This window comes from Teleopsis dalmanni, chromosome 2 (assembly GCF_002237135.1).
Source record: "Teleopsis dalmanni isolate 2A chromosome 2, ASM223713v2, whole genome shotgun sequence".
NCBI classification, from domain to species: Eukaryota; Metazoa; Arthropoda; class Insecta; order Diptera; family Diopsidae; genus Teleopsis; species Teleopsis dalmanni.
This window is the reverse complement of record NC_051847.1, coordinates 24,881,016-24,903,607: the sequence shown is the minus strand read 5'-3', so window position 1 is coordinate 24,903,607 and position 22,592 is coordinate 24,881,016. Positions and strand designations below refer to the sequence as shown.

The 22,592-nt window shown below is 27.0% G+C and overlaps 1 protein-coding gene across 1 annotated transcript; it reads right to left on the bottom strand.

Annotated features, from left to right (window-relative positions):
* Positions 1 to 10,893: 10,893 nt before the first annotated feature.
* LOC119682380 (PDZ domain-containing protein GIPC3-like) lies at positions 10,894 to 16,473 on the bottom strand. Its single transcript, XM_038095810.1, has 2 exons — positions 16,373 to 16,473; positions 10,894 to 12,071 (listed from the first exon to the last, which is right to left on the bottom strand). Exon 2 carries the CDS (start codon positions 12,013 to 12,015, stop codon positions 11,032 to 11,034), a length of 984 nt encoding a protein of 327 aa, XP_037951738.1. The 5' UTR covers positions 12,016 to 12,071; positions 16,373 to 16,473; the 3' UTR covers positions 10,894 to 11,031.
* Between the last annotated feature and the right edge of the window lie 6,119 nt (positions 16,474 to 22,592).

Genomic DNA, 22,592 nt, shown 5'->3' with positions numbered 1-22,592 from the left:
TTTGTACTTGTGTGCGGCCAAGGTAAGCGTTCTAAAAATGGATGAATGCCCAAATGCTTCACCGAAATGCAAAAATCTTGAAAAAGTTTCGGAAAATTTTTAAGAATATTATTTTTTCCTTTTTTGACGGTGCGCAATATTGCTATATAAATATGTATTTGGATTATTTACACTAATAACTAGAGGTCGTTGAGATGAAAAAAAACTATTGTATATTTCAAATATAAATTAAAATAGCTTTTTCTTCACTTTTTTTTATTTACTTTAATATTTTCAAGAGGAAAAATACAGAAAATTTGGCAAAGTAACTGAATTAATCATGTGAGGAAATTTATTGCTATGTTTATGTTATTAAAATTGAATGAACAAAAAAATTACAAAATATATTTTTAAAAATATTTTTTTTGTAAGTTGTCAAAAATTAAAAAAAATATTCTACATCGGAAGTATATTTCATTCAAAATGTCGAAAAAAATGAAAATATGAGTCATTGAGTATTTTTTCAAACTATATGACAGATAAATTGGTTCAAGTAGATCCCAATTTTTTTGCTATCACCTTCCTAAACTTATCCATCTCTATAATGAATGTATTATTACAATAAAAGAACACTCGTGGTTTTTCTTATAAGATTTTTATAATATAATCATTTTTAGATTTTTTAAAATATACTATGTAGTCATATATAGACATACTTTATATGACTAGTACATAGTCATACTAATATGACTAATTAATATATTAAGTAGTATGCCTAATTTAGATTCCAATTTCTTGCGATTGGCATCTTACACTTTCTCGGATCTGTAACATATATACTATTATAACTAATCATTATCTTTAATCTTTCTAACATGTATTTAATATTTGATGTATATTTAAATCGCTTCAGATATACATTTGTATAAAAGATTAATATATAGGACAGTTTATCTAAATGATTTTCTAATTTTCTACGAACGCCAACCGAATTTTTCCACACCCATAGGGAATATTTTATCATAATTAAATATTATACTTAGTCTTTCTAACAACTTTTCGAACAGTAATAAAGAAACAACAACACAAATTTGATTACTTTATTGAAATTCGGCTGACCATATAACACTGTTTGAGTATTGTCAAGTATTTAGCATTAGTGATGTTAGGAAATATTTGACTTTGAAATCAATTAGTTTATAGTCTGTATATAATTTGTTGGACTGCAAATCAATTATTCAAATTTGAAAATTATTTTATTCCTTCCAAGTGTTTGAAACCAGAAATCGTTACAGTTGGAAAAAGTTCGTTATGTCTCAATGTTCTTTTAAGAACACAATGGAATGAAGAAAATGTATTTGATATTACGAGGTTTACAATATGGTAAAAGAATAATTCATATTATAACAATAATAACTCTAAATATAGATAACAACACTTTTGATTTGAAGATACAATTGAAAAAATCCCAAAAGGGAAGCCACTGCAGGTGTCATCCTTGACGTCAATACGAAAATAGGAAAACTCATGCAAGTACATGTGGCAACGACTAATGTTTTTAACAGTTGCTAGGAAATATTTATTTATACTTTTTTTAACTTTTGCCAATTTTGTATATATTGTATGCAATTGTATAAACGTAAACGAGCATGAATAGAAAATTTGAAGTGAAAAACTTTTGCTGCTGTTGCAGAAACCCTAAAAGTGCCATAGAAAAATAATTTACCAGAATGTACATGAGCTAAACATATTATACAATTACCGAATACACAGGAAATTTGTTCATTTTCAATTATTTTCTTAATTTGTATATAATGAATAAATAGCTGAAAGCTATTCAGTATGACCATAACAAATGATTATTTAAATCTATTAAATTTATTATAAAAAATCATTAGTAACGGTTAGGTTTTATTTTATATTTTTACAAATAATCGCTAATAGGAAGTTACTGTACTGTACAATGAAGATACAGATGTATATATGTTATTGTATTTTAACCCCTTTTATAAAAATATGTGTTTAAAAAGAAAAATTGCTCAATAACAAAATTTGACTTTTAAAAGTTTTTTATATGGAAATAAGATATGATTTTGTAGTTTAACTTGGGTTAAATCGACAATCCTAAGGATTCACGTAGGCCTACTGACCTATTAAAATAATAGGTATAAGAATTCAGATGTTTAAAAATAGTCTTTAGAAGAAGGTCCTGAAGGTGGCCAAGATCATCCAAGGTAGGCCCTTATTATTCAATCATCGCCACACAGAATAATAACAAAGCAGATATGAGAGAATTTTATTGTTGTCCCAAAAAACAGCAACAGGATTAATTAAACCGGGGATTTTATCTTCTAGGATAGTTTCCTAAACAACTGTGAACCATTAACAATCCTACGACAAGTCTGTTACGGGACATCTCAACGAGATCGATGTATTGTTTCTTAATTTATTTTATACATCAAAAAATAAATAAAGTACTTAATAAATATTAATTAATACTTTGATTTTTTACCTATTTGTTAGTAGTAATATTTTCACTTAAACTGCGACTATGGCTTTGTTACAATTGTTTTGCACATAACTGTAAGTTACTGCCTTTATTTAATTTATTAACAAACAATAGTACTCGTCTCCTAGCGATATCAATCAAACAATAAGAGTTGATAAATCATTTATAGCTTTTCCAACGGTGATCCTAAGGGTTCATTTAGACTTATTAGCTAATTGTCTTACAGTACAAAAATCTGAGGATTTAAAATCATCTAGATTCCTTAAAAAAGCTACTATACCTTTTGATCAAAAAAGAATGAGAGGCCTATTTTTGAATTCCCGCGGTTATCCAATCGGTAATTTTTTTTTATTTTCACGCTGGCAATACTATTATACACATTCTGTCAAAGTTTAACGCATATCGTACAATTAGTTTTTGTTGGGCGTCTATACAAAAAGTCGAAAAATTTTCGTGTGGCGACTTTTACCTTATGACTTCTATGGTCTCAAAACGCGTTCCTCGCAATGGCAATTTGAGTCGGTGGAAGAGGAAAAAGAAAGTAAACATGCAAGGTAAAGATTCTGCTTGCATTTAATATGGTCACTGTTCTCTCCAAGTTGACACACAGCCTTCACTTGGCCCCCTCTGGATAGTTCATTCATCCGTGCGTAGTGAACTAATGTGTGCACCGAAATCCTTTTCATAGATATATGAGGTTATGTGTCGGGCTTGGAACCCATCATTTAAAAACACCTTTCTACGAAAAGAAAGAGGTAGCCTCGCATCAGGAAACGATTTATTGATGAAGACAATCGCAAACGTTATAAGAAATACGATTTAAAAATATTGAACTTATATAGTCAATCAATATTTTTGTAGTAAAATTTATTTTATTGATAATAAGTTTTTAATGTTCATAAAATATTGTAGCAAATTGTTTGTTTTTCATTATTTTTGGGAAATTTATTTGGAAAATATCTTTAAAAATATTAAGTACTGTTATCAGTTGTTTTTCCAACTATAAACATTTCAAATATTTTAAGTTAAAACTATTTTATCAGTATATTACTATAATAAATAAGTACTACTGTATTGGTATTAAGTACGAAAATATTTTTTTTTTGTTTTTGTTTTTACTGTTATCTATAAGCTTTGAAACAAAAACCGCGGTTATAAATTTTTTGCTTAACAATAAAACCGTCGATCATGCCATATTATCGCGTGATAAAAACACGTCACTTTGGTATGCTCCAAAAAAAAAGTTCAATGTGAAATGATGGAATATAAGTTTATCTGCAAAAATTTTTTTTTGCTTAAAATCGATATTCAAAAGTAATTATTAATTGTTAATAAAATAGCAAAGCTACCACTTTTATATAAGTGACAAAGTACAATTTCTATAATTATTAGTTTAAAAAAAAATTAATAATTGACTAGAATGAATTATTAATTTATGTATATTAGAATGGAATAAAATCAAGAAAAATTAATTTTTTTATTATATTTTTTTTTGCAAATAAAGTATAGTTTTTAAAGAAGTGAATATCTTTTTTTTCTTAACATATTTTACTCTTTTATTAATACTTTTATTTGATTTTTGTTTATTTTTGTATTAAACAAATTCAGGTTTTGCTTAATTTTTATACTTCAGTCAGTTTTAATATTTCTGCTGCTGTGCGTAAAGAAATCACGCCACTTTGAGTTAAGCCCATATATGCTTTCACTTCTTTTAAGACTCAACTTAACTATTTTGAGTTATGATGCTGAATTTTTATAAAATTACTCTGAGCTTCAAACAAAAATAAATAAATAGTATATCTAATACACTTTTTTTTTATTTTGTTTTTATTAAACTGGTTTTAAAATTAATATTAAACTAACAGTTCTAAAGGTTAAACTTTTTGCAAAAACAAAAAAAAATGTATATTTAACAGTAATAATTTCTGATAATATAGGCATTTCGTTATTTAAAAACCGGATATATTGAAATGGTACCAATAGATGAAACTGTTTTTTTTTATTAAAGAAATATAAATGAATTTCATTTATTATCGCAATTAACAATTCTAGACACATAAACACAATCTGCAATGCACATGTGACGCTGCATTATTTTTAAATATTTCAGCTGTTGTTGACAACAACAAACCTTGTCGGTCGTACAACTTAAGTGAAGGCTATTTTTCAAAAAATTTTAAATCACAAATAAACAATACATAATTATAGAGTATATTTTTTAAGTATTGTATATTTATATTAAATAAAACAAACGACTAACATTAGTCGTTAGACACTACTACTGTACTTGTCTCGAAAATCGATAAAGGGATTTAATCATATACATATATTGTGTATATAGTTTTAGTTCTAATATTAATGTCTTCCTATATATAAGTGTTTATATTAAGCTAAACAACAATTGTTTATATTTTTATTTCAGTTCTTTCACTTTTCATGAAGCTCTAACTTTAACAGAGTTGCTAAGTTGCAATTGCAGTTTTCCGGTTTTTATTTCATTGCCTTTGCGGTTTAGTCACTCGCTGGCTATAAACGAATCACTCGATTCTTGTATAAACATACGAAGATTCAACAAATTTCTAGCTAAAAGCAAAGTGTTTGGTATCAAAGTCCAATGCGGAGTGTTGGTAACGTTTTCAAAATAACGAAAAATAAAAGCACAAGCAAATGTAAAACAAAAAAAAATAAATTCACAAACAATAAAAATATAAAGAAAAAGGGTTTTCAAAATACCTTCTTATAATTGTTTAAAATTTCAGAAAAATTATACAAATTTTTAAAATAATATGTCAACGTACTGTTAATTTACAATACAATATTTTTTTTAAACTATTGAAAAACTAGTGAGTTTCACATATTTATTTGTTTTTTTACAGCACATGTAATTATTAACACTCTACTTCTTTAGTTTATTTATTTTTTGTTCTTATAATAAATTCAATTTATTTGATTATGTTTTATTTACTATATTAATATGAATAAACTTAATTATATATTTCAGTCTTAAAAGTTCTTAAATTATTTAAATTTAAATTTTAAACTCTTTTTATTTCCGACTTCTACTGTTATTCCGTCAAGTGCGATTTTAACACTGAAACTTGCACAGCAAAGCACAGCGATTCATATAAACTGGCTGCTTTATTGTATTAATCAAATTAACTAAACAACTACATATGTGTGTGTGAGCGTAAGAAATAAAATTTGTATCGTTTATGGGGGGTAATCGTTGAAGCAACAATTCTGTACAGAAGTCATAAGTCTGTAGACATATAAAGAAGCTTTTAGTTTTATGATGAATAGCGGAAATACAAATGACTTAAAGAGAAAATGTATTTGTTATATTATTTTTCTCTCAAGATCATTTGTTTCTTCCTTATACAATTTCTCAACATTGCTAACAACATGTTTTTTTTTATAAACAACTTAACTCTTTGAAAACTTTTTTATTTACTCTATTTCTCTCTTAGCGATATACGTCATAACGCTAAGCTTTTAAGCATATGATAATTGTTTACGTTTATTTTGTAATGTTTATACTATATCACCCCACTTCATTAAAAATACACACACATATATATTTGTCTATAGTTTACATTTAGTTATATGCACAATATTGTTATATACATACATATATCTCAATATATTTTTACAGACAAATATTTTGCATGCATATATGAATTAAGTTCAATATTATGTGCGTAAATAATTAAAACAAAAAGTCAGTGGTTCTTATCAAGTGCTTTGTTTAATTTGTCGTTGTTGCCTTTACTTTTACCACTGCTTTATTGTTTGTTTGTTTGTAGTGTATATAAAATATTTCTGCCTTAGAGTATTTTGTGTTAATTGCGTACATAAAAAAGTAAAACTGCTTAAAGTGTAATTATAAATTTAATTAGCTGGTTTAACACTTTATAGTTATTGTGTAAGTTTGAGTACACGTACAACATACGATATATTCATTTTATGTGATGACTCATAAAAGTATCGCCCCATTATTTTCTTTTGATACATTCACAAACCCTTATCTTTTTAATTTGTTGTGCCCTGACATAAATCGGTTCACAGATGTTTTATAAAAAATATTTCATACACAATATTAATATTAATATACTATATGAAAATGAATATGTGTTAATATTTCAGTTTTATAAACTATATCGGTATGAAATTATTTTGAGTTATCACTCTGATTGGCACTGACTATATGTTAGAAGCTTATTTATCAAGGTTGCTCTAAGGTTAAGGTTTCGTTCATGGGCTGGAATGTTATTATGTGTTGAGACTAGTCAGTTGAGTCAGTGGACTTGAGCACTTTTACTCTCTATTAACGCTGAGGTTTCTTCATAACCCATCTTTACGCCTTGGCTGGATTATTGTTTATCATTTCTTCAGACTAAGCAATAACTGACCTCAGATCTGCAATACTTCCCGAAGAACCTGTAACCGTTTGGAGATTCGATATCGCGATGTTGGAAAGCCTGTGAGTTTTCGTAAATAGTTTCAGGGCTGTATCCTTTATGTATTTTTTGATCGGATCAATCTTGAAGTCGTCCTAATGTACCGCCTTAAAAAGTCTTCTCAGAGCCTGGTTATGCAGTTGAGTCTAAAAGGTTTTCTGCAACATTGTTGGAAACAGTTTTCTATACTACATAATGCAATTCCTGAGGATATATTCCTTTTAGGACGAATATCGCATTTTGTTTTGTTTAGAATATTATTCTTACCAATTCAATAATATCATCATCCAAAGAACGATAAAAAACTTTTATTGTTCTCTAAGTATAAATATTATTGAATAGAAATAAAAAGTTAAAATATATATTTGAAATATGTATGCGCAAATTTAGTTACAGATGAAGAGAGCAAAGTTAGAGTTTCGAAAAACGTTAGGTTAGATTATGTCATACCGGCGATCCTAAGAATCCAATTAGATCCATTGGTCGATTGTGTTATCGTATAATAACTCAAAAATTAAAAACTACCTTGAAACTCTGGTAAAGCGTGAAATGGAGGAGGTCCTACAGCTAGCCAAGATCCTTAAAAAAAGTACGCGCCTAGTATAGTTAATCACCGCCATGCATGTTCTGCACAATTACCAAACATATATAAGCCAGTTTCATCATTCTCCCTACAACTACAGAATTATTAAACAGAAGATTTAAACTTCTAGCTGTAATCTTCAACGGCTGTGAATAATAAATTTACTGACAATCTCAATTAGAATGCTAGATTTTTTTTTTTAATATAACGTGGCCAAATTGCTTGCAGATTACTGCATATCCTTGAATCCTTCCACCTTTAATTAAATTGCTTAATACAAAAAGAATTCAATAAATGTTTCCAAGATGCAGCTGTATGCCGAGATCTTTCATATGTTCCACAACAATTTATAAAGCACCCCGTCTGACAAGCTCTCATTTCGAGACGTGTAGCAAAAAACCGTCCAAGATGTAAATTGTACTGAACTCAGGGATTTTAAAGCAGCTGAATTCTTTTCAATTAAAACAGATCTGTTGTCATCAAATTATTACATTGTTTTAAATTCATCATTTTAAAAAGACACTTTAAAATATTTTCCAGTAAGTAGTAAGTTAATAAAACTTTACGACTACAATTAACGTAATAAGAACTATTGTGATACATTTTTTTAGGATGAGAGATAAATTTTTATTGAAATCGTTAACACAGTGCAGATGAAAGTATTCTTGGAGCAAAGAACTAACATTGAGTTTTATTTTAAACTTAGTATTTATACTCAAGTTAAAAAAATATAATATATTATTGTATAATGCAAAATTAAATTAATATTTTAGTAACCTCCTTTCACATTTCCTATCTTATCTAATTAGTCTATTTAAAAAAATTTCATAAAATGTATTACTCACAGAAAGAGTGCATTGCTCGACTAATCATAATTAAGAAACTGTAAAATATATATAATAGAACAAAATTTTGAAATACAATGGGGTACAAGGTCATTGTGGATGATTTTAAAAAGATTAATAAGCATTGAAGTGAAATAATGAAGAAAAGTTACGAAATGGACGGAATATTCAATTACAAAATGAAATATTGGATAATAAGAACATTTTCATAGGATTTTAAAATTGATTAGCTTTTAACGAATAAAATCAAATTAATTATTTATTATCATTTAATTCAATATGGATGTGGTATTTTAATCACTGTCTGGCCAAAAAAAAATTTTAAGGATTGTTTTACAAGGTAGGTTTCCATTTGATATCTGAAGGGGAAAATATTTTATACTGGTCTGTGGGCAAGTATTATATTATCATTGGAAATTGGTGTCTATAAGCTTAGTCCTTGTTGATCATTGGTCATATTACTTTTAATTTATAATTCTTCTAATGTTGACTTGCAAATAAGATAAACCTTAAACAATGAAAATTATAATATCGAGGACTTTTATTTAAATTTAAATTACTAAATTAATATTTTAACACTACCGTACTGAACTTGATTCTTACACATACTCAATATTTGGACACCTTGATATTAGCGACATTAAAAATTTTTTATTGCGTACTCGGTACTTGCAACATTTTTAGGTTCTTCGCTTGAATAAAATAAAGTAGCAGTAAAATAATCGATACACAAAGCTGTTAGATCTAGCTTTTTTCCAAAGTAAAAAATAAGGAAATAATTATTTGTTTTATATGTACTAATGCTACTGCAATACTTCTGAAGATAACATTTCTGTAATAGAACGTTTAAGTTAATATAAAAACATTAGTTCTGGGGCATTAAATAAGTAAGGGAATAATTATTTATATGTACTAATGCTACTGCAATATTTCTGGAGACAACCATTTTCTTTATTGATATCTCTTCAAGCCTTTCAAACTGTGAATGCTTAATACAGTCCATGTATGAGAATATTATAATACATAACAGACTGAACTACAAGAAAATCAAAGTCTCATATATTATATATCAACCTGAAAAGGCAATGCGTGGGATGTGGAATGTCTTTAACCCATCAAGTACCAGGCAATTTCAGACTTGAAATTTTATGAAATTTTAAATTTAAATAATAAAATAAAATAATTTTAAGTAAATGAGAAATGTTTAATATTTACTTAAAAGATTACTCTCACTTTCTTTTTGCCTAAAATATATAAAATATTCCTTGTATATTAAAAAATATTCAAAACTAGCCGTGTGGTGCAACACACGGTGGTCCGAAATGGGTTAATGTAATTTAACTTGATTCATTATCTTTTTAAAAACTGTTTAAAAAATTTTCTGGATGGAATAGTAAAGATATAATTCTTTTTGAGTTATACTTATAATTGACTGGTGAAGTGTCCTATTAATCCATTGCAAATTCTCTTCGGAAAGAAGCAAATATCCGATTCCGAAATTGAGCAATATATTGCTGATATTTGAGAAAATTATTCTCGTCAAAAATTTCAATAATTAAAGAAAACAAGTTTCATTTTTCTTAAAAAAAATGTTCTCAACCAAAATTTATTATCATGATTAGTAATATTAGAATTAAAACGTTATTAACAATTTTCTTTTAAGTAACAATGAAAACTGCACTGACGTCATAACCTGACTAATAGTGCAAAAAGTGAAAGTAATTTACAAACCGATCCCGGTTTTTAATACGAGCAATAATCGAGTTACTACTATAATCATATTCTAGAATATCAATACTTGATCAATACATGATTTTACTGCTATATTTGCATAGGATCCATTAAATTTCCTATATGGTTTATAGTTTATAACAATAAACAAAAATATATATCAATCATTAGTCATCATCTAATGAAAATTCATATTTTTTTTTCGTGAATTATAATAAATAATTTATTTATACATATTATAGTTTTGTTTTTATAGGGCACTTTAAAAATTATTTTATAAAATCTATATTAGTCAGCTGATAAAATTGTATTCATGAATGGACTAGGAAACATTGCCAGACAAATTATATTTACCGCCCACACAAAATTTTTTTGAAAAATTTTTTACTGCTGCCAAAAATATATTAATAAAAAAAATATAAAACAGAAGAAAGGTAAATAAAATATTTAAATAAAATTTGAAAATACTAAGCACGTGGGTAATAATATTTAATATAAATAATGGAAAAATACTAAATAAATATGACAAATGAATAAAAAAATCATGTTTTTGTATTTTAAAATAATAAATATTTTGTTTTTATTTAACTATTTAATAAATATACAATTTATAGAAAAATAAATTAAAATGAGCAGAACAATTCATTTAACATTTTATTTAATTAATTTCATAAAAATAAATATTTATAATATTTAAATGCGATTTTTTCTACTTCAAAGTAATTTTTTACAACATAGCTTTATATATAAAATAGATTTTAATGTCAAACACATAATTTTTTTTTGTAAAATTTAATTGATATTTTATTGTCTGGCAAAATAGTGTTTGTCTATAAATCGGTAATACCTATTATAACATAGCTCAATAAAACTATGAGTTTTTTTTAAACTAAATATAAAATGATTTAGGAATGACACATTTCAAGTTCAATTCTTTTCAGTTTTGAGACGCCTTGCATCGGTTATAGCACCCCAAAGTTCAATAATAAAATCATCAGTAAATCCGAAAGACTCCAAATCTGAATTATCGATTGCTTCTGCAAAGTCCATAGAATTTGTTTGATTAACACCTAAGTCCCAAATTTGTGAGGCTAGTTCATTGTCATTTATGCCCATAAATGATTCTAGTAAATTATTAATGGCTTCGATACCAGATTGTGCTGAATCATCGGGTTTGTCTTCAATTTCTGCATTACCATTCGCTTTAAACCGTAGAGTTTCTTTACCGCTACCATAACCACGATTTGAGGGTCCTTTTGCTTGACTACGTGGACCGATACCTTGAAATCCGCTTGTCATGGGTTCAACTAAGCGCAATGTAAAAGTATCTCCTGTTGGTATTTCTTTCAACAAACGTGCCACCTCATAATGTCGTTTACCCACCATACTAATATCATTAAGTTTTTCTATGTGATCGCCAACACATATATGTCCTACTTTGTCAATAACTGAACCTTCTCTAATGCGTTTAATAAAAGAAAAGCCAGCACCATTATCGGTAATTGTTAGACCCAATGCATTTTCTGTTTTTACAATTTCCACTTCTTTGGGACGTCCTTTTCGATGCGCAAAAATGAAATCGTCTAAGCCTATTTGACCACCGAGTAATTTGTTCATATCGACCTTGTGCGAATTGAGAGTACAGAAAAGTATATCTTCAACTGGCATATCATAACATTCGGCAATTTTGATGTAAAGTTCTCGCACACTAGAGAAACCTGTTATTAGACCCGTGGGACTGCCATGCGCTAATTGGCAATGAAAAATTAACTGTGGCTTTGTGATGTTTGGGTCACTGACTCGAGCAACTGCAGCAGTTCCATTTGTGGTTGGTTTACCATTCGCTGTGTTGTTGTTGTCATTTTGAAGGTTCGATTCAGTTTTTGGAGTTTTCTTGGAAAAAAGAGGCATATTTTTCTGTGTTTACTTATTGTAAATAGCGTGTCCCAAACTCTCTTCTTTTGTATCTACGATGAATAAAGTTGATGTTGAATAAATTTATCTGGCAGATTTGTAAAAAAATTCTTAAAATAAGTAAGACTTTTACAGATTATATTTTTAATTCTATGTTAGTTTGTTAGACTTTATTTGCGAAATGTTTTAATTATTATGTGTTTATTAATAATATAATAATGATCATTATTATGTGTATAAAGTGTTGCCTATATAAGAACCCAAGAACCCAATAATTAAATCTAATTAATAACGAAACTTGTGCTAGTTATTAGAGTTTATAATAGTTGCAACAGAAACATTTCTGTAAGGCGAAGCAAGGGCATTAGTTAAAGTAGAAAATCGCTTTTCTTATATATATACAAAAGAATGTAATTAATAAACAATAGATTAAACCAAGTGAACCTGCCTTCTTATAATATTAATACCGATATTTATATGCATTATTGGGAGTGTGTAAATAATAATGTATTAATTAAACTTTAAATTTTACGATATGAGCGCGTTTTTCTGTAAGATGGCTGCGATTTCAGATTTGTATAAATTTACCTTGTTTTCCTGTAAAATTTGCTACCACAGGTATTTATGATCGCCTTTATCCTTACATGACAGTAATTTCGAAATTTTAACTCATCGTTAAATTATTGGTTGTGACGTTTAGTGTCAGTTACTGTTAAATTTTGCAAATCTATTTGTAAATTAACTGACGGAAGACATAAACGCATTATAAACCACTAGAGAAAAAAAAAATTGGTTCCAATATTCTAAAATTTTTCATTTAAATGGTGCCAAGACATAACTGATTTATATTCATGGTATATGGTATATGCCATCTGGCAATTGATAAACTGCATTAAGCCGAATAGATTTAGAGACATATGTAATAATTAGACAGTGTTATGTGGGAGAAATGGATTTGCAGCATGACTAAACTCTGACTTCAGTACAGTGTTTGCTGCAGGAGAATATCATCTTTTTTTTGAAAGTTCACTAAAAAGCTGGTTAAGAACGTAAGTACAATGTATGTATATGAGTTCTCAAGGAGGATACTGAGTCTACATGAATGATTAACTGTCTTCATTGGTACTTGACGTTATTAAACATAAATCGTTCTAAAGCCAACTGCCACTTATTATTTCCGTTAAAGATCTAAGAAGCTTGCTTAGTATGTAATATGGTTACAAATGAATACAATAAAATCATTTAAGTAACTTATAAAGTAACTTATTTACTTATAAACTCATTTAAGTAAAAAATGTTTTAAAAAACTGTGAATGTGTACTTTGGACATATTTGCATAGGCAGATATTACTAGATATATCTGTTTTTTCCAATTGAAATAATAAAATATAGTTTTGACAGAGTCTTTGGCGCATATGATTCACTGGGTTATTAATATTTTTTAAAGTTAATTTTCAATAAATATTTATATATCCTATCGTTTCAGATAAAATTCTTTTCCTTTTTTCAGTCCCATTAAATAATAGATTGCTATTAATTATGTACTAAAATTAATAACAAACATTAACGTTAATTATCTATTATTAAGTTATCACTTCATAAATTATATTGAAGATTTGTTATAAAAAAAATACAAATTAATTAAAATATTTTGCAAATATTTGTCTATATTTAATATGAGTGAACTGCATTGATTGATCGTTATTTTTAATGTATATGTACATATTAATTATTTTATTGAGGTTATGTGTAATTAATACATAGCACCTTACATTTATATTGTATTCACAAATTATTTCTTTATCACCACCAGCACCACAAAATTTGGCAATTAATAAAATTGTTTTAAATATTTTACTTTAACAATAGAACATATAATTAACTTACTTCTATTAAATTTGCTTTATTTTATTTTAATGTGCGAACTAATTTACCGATGATTTTTTTTAGTTTTTCAGCCTTTCCAAACTGTAATACATAGTTTAAAGTAATGTCATATACTGGAATTCTTATCGATGAACATTTTCATATAAAAAAGATAAGATTTCACATTTAACAAATGAGATAAGCGAACATTTAGACATAGGCGTGCGAAGTAAATTCTAAACTGTGAAAAACTTTTTTTTTATAAATGTATATTGACAAGTATTTTTAAATATTTAAATATTAAATTGATTAATCACTCTTATTAACATATGGTCATGCACCAAACTAATAAAATACGTCTACTTATGAAATAAAAAGAATACTAAATTGAGGAAATATGCAGACTAAATGAACCTCAGAATGGGAAAGAAAGAATTACGTACGCGAGTATGTTAATGTATTTCATTTGATTGCATTATTTTTTTTTGGAAAATATACTCTGTAATCTCTTCGTTGTGTATTTAAAACGAGCAACACATAGAGTATACTTCAATTGAAGTACTGATAAAAGTAACAATAATAATAGGGGTATTCAAGAAGTTGGTGATATGTGTGCTAGGGTAATGTAGTGACACTACATTCGTCAAAAAAAAAATTATGATAAATATATACCCACAATGTTATATAGGTTCTAACTTTACATATATAAAATCTTGAATACCTATTGTTTAAGACTAATGTTATGCAGACAGTTATGGTTGCATCAAAAGTGAAATTATTGTTATTTTCAATGTAAATTAACAATTTGAGAATAGGAGCAAGAAATCAAGGTAACACCTTGGTCACTATAGTGACTTAAAGGTGCATATTATGATTGCAATCACGTCACGGTAATTGTTATTGCTTTTAATGGAAAATAAAAATTTGACACTGACATCTAACTTCATTTTGCATTAAAAGCAACAACGTCAATTGCCGTGACGTGACTGCTTTTTACTATACCTCGTCAACTGTTCCAAACACTGTTGCTTAGTAATAAATGTCAAATTTTGCACATTTTAGGAGTAAATATACATATTATTATTAAATTTAGTTTATAAATAGTCTAAAATTGTCCTAGTTGGGCCTTTAGGCACACAATAGATCTTTTAGGTCGGGGTGCTTTAATAGCCTTTTACTTAAATAAATAATTAAATTTAGTTACAACCAAAAAGTACCAAGTTGGTATAAAATTGATAATTGGGATTTGACTCACTGCATAACATGGCTTTATGGTTATGACTAGAAATAGCATAAAACTGTCGTGACTATTCGTCATATGTTTTTTACCTAACATGCTACTTTAAATCTAATGTTAGTTTATATTATCATATTAAAATTAAAAATCGTTAAAAATTAAAGTATAATAAAAAATTAAAAATGACTGCTTTTAAAAAATCAACAGCAACTGAAAGTAAGATACATAGCAATCTACTAATCATGCGGAGTCACAATCTATAGGTGAATATTTAAGGGATCGAAAAATGCATTCAAAATCGTGAGTATTCCGAGCCTATAGGATTGGTTAAGTATGATTACAATTTTTAGGTAAGTGTCACCTAAGAGTTTACTCAGTCACCTAAGTGTTTATTCAATATCGGGAATACACTGAATATAAAGTACACTATTAAAACCAAAGAATGAAAAATCTAGCGTTATTAGTTCAAACAAAACACTAAATTAAAACCTTTTGATAAACTATTGTAGATACAATCATAATAAAACATTAAATAGTTATGATAAATGTATCAGTATGTGGGAACATAGAATATTAATAAATTTCTGTTAACTATGTAGCGTTTAATTGAAGTCGTATAAACCATCGCACAATTAGTTTTTTTATTCGAGAATATAAAATAGAGGAAAAGAAAAAATATATTGCAGTCAGAATACAGGAAATGTATATTTAAGTAATTAATAACAGTTGGTCTCAGAGAAAATGTGCAAAAATGTAAGCAACTAGTTTTATTTCAGATACAATTCTTATCATTCTTGTAAATGTGACTGATAAAAATTATTGAAATGAAAGCAGTAGGTTCTATTCTGCTATTCTTACTAATTCCAAGAAAATCCAAGCCCAATAAAAAAATATGAATATAAATATAATAATTATTGTAATGACTTAGACATAACTATTAGTGAAGTGATAAAATTACTTCATGAATGACTCAATTTTATTTTAATAAATATGAATTTTCCCAAAAATTTTCTAAAATTTATAATTCTAATAGAACTATATTGATTAGAATTTTAATTACATTCAATGATCTGATAAATTTTATTATTCTTTATTATTATTATTATTCTATTATTCTTAGTGTTTAAAATGGTTTTTGGGTATAAACCTTACAAATCAATTTAACATATAAACTTATTTTTCTTGATTTCATATTATTAAATTTTAATATTTTACAATAATAGAACCAAAAAGTTATAGAAAAGTACTTACATTTACATTAGATTTCCCTATTGCGAATTTACTTTTTATTTTGTATTTTAGACATTTGTTAAAATTTTGAAGGAGAAAATATATCGAATACAAATTATTAAATTAACATTTTAAGCAAAAAAAAAACAACATATTAATTTTTTTAAAATGACATTTCTGTATAACAAATTGGATCACTTTTTTAAAATAACATTGGTAATATTTAAATAACATTTACAATATATAGAAGTGGTTCAACTATAGTATTAAGGCTATGTATATTCAAAATTATAAGAGATTTACGGTCTCTTATGATAAATGTGTCTAGTAAACAGATTTATATAGTTTAGCAATTAAGCCCTTTTACATTATTTAATACAATTTATCTTGATATTAAATACTTAGATTTCTTAAATTATAATAAACAACAGTTGAGTTCAAACTTGATCATGATATATTATTATAACTTGAGGGTAAATATTGGTGTTATTCATCAATGTGTTCTCCATCAACTTTAAAATAATTATTCTAACAAATTTTTAATATTTTTATATCTTTCATATTAAAGGATTTGAAATAAGTAAGTGTTCATCTAGGTCTGTATTTGTGCTATTACTTCATCAGAGTCAAGTCATTTATTTTTGCAGTTCATTTGATCATTTGAGTTAAATCGTTTGATACACCTTTGATACCAAACGATTTCCCGAGACCTTTAAAATAGGTCTTCATCGGTGTTATAATTTGATCAGAGTCCAATTACTTGCTTTTTGCGTTTTTGTTTGAACTTAACTTCTAGGTAGCAATCACAAAGTGGAAAATAAATCCCAAGTGGATGTAATTCATATGATTTGGTGGATGTTTACATCTGTTTTCTTGCGTACTTTTTAGATTTGAAGAATATATCATGTAGGGCACGATTCTTCCTCTTCTGCAATCTTTATTATTAATTTTCTTAATCTGAAATCGTTTTGTTTTTTGCAATTGCAGTTTTTTAACGTAGGAAAAGTACTTCATACTGTCTGGTTTTGTTCTTTTCTATTGTCTATGAATATTTATACTGTGTCCATTGAAATAACATTCTGGAACCTTTCCGGCTGACTATTATGTTTTTTATAGCTTTGATTGATTTCTTCTGGTTTCTTGACTGAATGATAGTTTGTATCCAGAGTGTAGTGATGGAAATAATGTAAAGTAAAGTTACATGAACTTAATGTATTATTGCTTTTGGTAAATTTTTCGCAAATGAGATGAACTTTCGCTAAAACCGTTCTAATGATCACTCTGAATGCACTAACATACCAACAATCAACGATAATGTGCAATAAATGAAGGAAATAGTCTGGAAATTGCCAAATCGCTATAAGTGAGGTTACAGATGATATCGGAAGTTCATTTAGCTCAGGCTTACCATTTTTTTAGGATGTTTTAGGCACTAAGCGACGTCGTGTAAACATTGATTAGGAATAAAGGAATATAGTCAGCACAATTCAGAAATTTTTATAACGAATATAACAGATGATAAAACATGGATATATATTATAGATAAATATGTCGTTAAAATTAAAGCCTAATTGTATTAATGGAAGTTGCCTGAGAAAGCCAACTCACTTAGTACTTAATGGGAATTACTTTATAGAGAACAAAGTTTATGTTGATAATAAATAAATAGTTTATAAAATAAAATTAAATTTTCATTATTTTGAGATCACAGCTCGTACTAACCACAGAACAAATTTATGATCAGTTTAAGTAGAATTTATATAGTAATATCCGTGTGTTTGGTAATACTTGTATCAATGCATCATTGTAAACTAACGATGAACTGAGTACGTACACAACATTATAAATTTAACATAAATATTTAGTATTTTCTAATAATATAAAAAACAAATACATATACATATTCCTATCTTTTTGATATTGTACCACATATATTTTTTTTAGAAATATACCAGAAAATGTCGTACGATCTTAGAAGCGAATGGAACGAGCCCCTTTTTTTGCTTGGATCTTTTTTAATTAATATGCCAATCTATTCGTGAATAAATTATTTTATGTATATGTTTCTTGTGATACGCATACGCAAGATTTCTATCTCATATTTATTATGAAAACCGGCAAAAATTCAAGGTTACTGTTACTATAATATTTCTATAAAAATAAATAGTGAAGACTAAAGACTGAAGACTGAAGACTGACAACTATGTATTGTATATTATCTATGTAGGTGCAAAAGCACTAATAAAATATTTCATTTATAAATAAATAAACTGAATCGCAATTTATTTTTGCATAATTGAGAAATAGTAGCGTTAAGATAGATATACGGAAGAATTATCAACAAGAACTAGTTTACTAGCACACAGAAGAATCCAAATGTTAGCATATACGGGTACATAAAAATTTGTGAAGAGAGATAGATTTTGAAATGGTATCTGAAAGCTTTTGCATTTCTTTGCAAAAACGAGTGTTGAACTCAAAACACTATCGCATAATTTGAGAAAAAAGTACGTTAGAGCTCATTAGATACTTTAAAACCTTAGATATATTTGTGACTATATTTGAAGAGCGCACACAGTCGTTGTGTTGTATTCTATGTAAGCAAATGATAAACTTTGCGAATGTATAATGAAGGACGCACTTTACCCCATCGGCGCGTGTAGAATTTTTTATTATCAGTATTGTTTTTTTTTTTTTTGAAATATGTTTTGATTAAATAATTCGCATAAATTTATATGCAAAAGAAAATATTGCGCATTAATAGTTTTTATTTTTTATTTAAATGTACTTTTACCTTTAAACAGTTTAACTAGTTAAATCAACGAATTGCTTTCTTTAAGTGAATCTATTAAGTAAATATTGTATGAATGTTGAACTTTTCAAGTGATTCATTTAATGCGTTAAGAAAATTAAAGACGAATTTAGATTCAATTAAGATACACTTCATCTCGTTTAATATTAGTAATATTGAAGTAACGAATCAGTGCGTACATAGTTACAGACTTATAATATTTTCATATACATATACCCGTAGTGTTATAGTTCAAAAAAATAAAATATTACTAACATATCTTTTATTAATTCGTTATTGATTTATTCCAAGATATGTGAAAGTGAATAGGAAAATGAGCCTATCTGTCACATAGTATATTAGTATTTTACGCCCGGGTTTTGCGGTTGACACAATAAGAATGAACTACCGAAAAAATTATTCAAGAAGTGTATATGAATAAATGTCATTGCCATAGAACTTGATATTGTAGATCTAAACCAATTCCACCCCAATGAAATCACAAATTTTCATTAGTATTTCTTATATAGTCAAGAGCTGTTCTTAAAGCTACTAAATCTTAATTCTAATACCCCACAATACCCTGAAAATGACCCACTATCACGAAATCACTATTAACCGAAATCTGTTCTTGAAGTTTTGACTTAAAAATTGTATTGGCAAAGAAGTATAAAATAGTTCAGCACATATAAGTTAATAATTCTGATATTTTTGATATTTTATTTCAAAACAATATAGATTTCTGGACCAATATCCAAGTAATTATCTATCAATTTGTAAAACCATTCTTATTAGACACTTGTAAAAGTATACATAAATTCATGAATATCTGAACAACTTTTAAAAGACAACCTATAAAGGCGTATAAGTTAGATTAAGCTCCATTAAGGTATAATCTATTTTAGTTAATAATCGTGTTATGTTCTATCCGGTTAAAGCGTAATAAAATATCGAAAAACTGCACTATAATAAACATAGTGAATATCGCAAAAATGATCATGGTGAAGCAAAGACGAATATAAAACTAAAGATAACTAAGATGTTTTGCAAGCGTTCAGTTGGTGTGTGGGATATAGATTTTAAAGTTGAAGTTGTTATATAGATTTTTACTTTGTTGTTGTTGTTGCTTTGTTCATAAATCATGAATAATTTTATGAGACAATATCTCACAATTTCGGGAGTTTAAATTTTAAACAGAATGAAGACAGTATATTTCTTCTGTAAAATTGAAATTATTCATAAATTTTATCATATAATCTTTCATTTAAAAAAAAAATTACAATAATAATACATTATATAGTTTTTAATAATTAAATTTTATTATTCATTAATTAAAACAGTATCAGATCATTTTATGAGTATTATAACAAATTTTTTATTAAAAAACAACTTATAGAAAATCGCGTGATGTTCATATTTATTCACATAGTATTCATACTTCATATATTCTTCATATATGTATGTGCCTTATAAGAATTATTATTTACTGATAATGTATAAATCCATATATGTAAGTCAAAAGAGCTTCTACTAACGTCAAATGAGATGATCAGATATGGACTAAAAGATTAACTTTTGAGCATTTCAACGTCACTTGTGGAATATGTGTAAGATGTGAATTCTCCTGCCCTCTCTGAATAAATTCTGTTGGATATTAAATAATTGCAAAAATTTACTTGTTTACTTAATGTTTAGAATATCAATGGTTCTATAAAAAAAAAGACGCAAATACTTCCGTAAACATGTTTTGCGGTTTCTAATTTGATTGGCTCACAAAGTGGGCTCGTCTGTATTATTGTGGGTAGCGACCCGGCAGAGTGTTTACGCGGGACATTCGACGCCACAATATGTAATGAATTATATTTCGTAAACAATTTCGTTACAAGTGAATGCATTTATGTATATTAGAAGCTGTGAACCAACTGTATATGTAGTATATTTATTTACATATTGAGTGTTTATTCTATTAGATTGTTTTTGTCAAAAATAAAAATTATTATCGTAAATAATAATTAAATACTTAAGTGTGTTTACATCGAGATTTTTCATAATTATTACACTAAAAGTTGTTTTGCTGTTACAAACTATAAACAAAAACAGCAATAATGTTAAGTAACAAAATAGTTTTTTATATGTTTGTAAACAAAGGCTGCCTAAGAATTTGTTATTCAACGGGGACAACAATAACAAAAACCAGATAGATATTGTTATTTCTCTAGCCACAAGCTTGTTTATCAAAACTAAAATACTCGTATATAATATACAGTACTGAAATAAATTTGTAAAAGAAATATTCATATAGTAAGAAACTTATAGATACAAGGTTATGCAATATATTTTGTTTATCAATACAATTTATATAAACACCAATACAACAACAAGCAGGTTGTTTTCATTACAGCTCTTTGTTTGTAAAAAAAAAACACGATTATCTGCAGTTGATAGAAATATTTAAGAGACAGAAAAATATTTTTTAGTTAAATAAAATGTTATGCATTATTAACTTTTTTTTATGCAAAAATGATGTTTGATATTTTTTTATAGTTTTTAATGCTGTAAATGCGCAAACCTTTTTCAAATACTCATTTGGATAATACTTTGAACTTTATTTCAAGAATATTATAATTTGTATATCGATCATACATATCTTAAAGGTGCATTCACTGAACAAATTTTTATTTATTGCTTTATTATAAGATCAAAGTCTTATGGGTTATCTTGTTATAATCATGTGAACCTTGAGCTTCAATTCATTGCCTTAATAAAAATTAAAAATCTTTCTCTATATCAAATTTTTAAGTACTTTCTTTTACACATGTTTAAAATAGTTTAAATGAAATATTTTATTCATCTTTTCGTCGATTATATTCAAGTCTTTTAGCTTATTTGTAGATATCACGCCCAATGCCATTACTGAACCTAGAAGACGACGAGTTCGACTAGCAATATACAATAGTTAAAAAATCAATAAGATATAATTTGATATACCTACATGTTTCATATTTTAAAATGTTAAATATAATTAAAATTATTGAGTATACAAAATAATTTTTAAAATCAAAAGTGTTTACTTCGGTGTAGTAAATAACAGGTACATATCAAAGAGGAGGACTAAGGGACTGAAGCCATTGCACCGAAATAAATTTGTGGACTATATGTATACATATGTCCCTGAAGTAATTTTGTGGCTATAGTCCTGGTAAATAGTACTATTAAAACAAACTTTTACTATCACTGCCAGCAAACCTGTAAATTTATATAGTTGAACTGCGATCTTGGGGCTCACATGGTTACGATCTGCTTTAAATGTTATTGATGGTAAAGTTATGGCCATGTGAGTGCCCTAGCATTCTTGTGCAGCGATTGAAAACTGACTTTCGATATTAATATAAATGCATTTGTAGTTAATTATATAATAAGTGATATAGAGTGGGAGTTTATTGATTATTG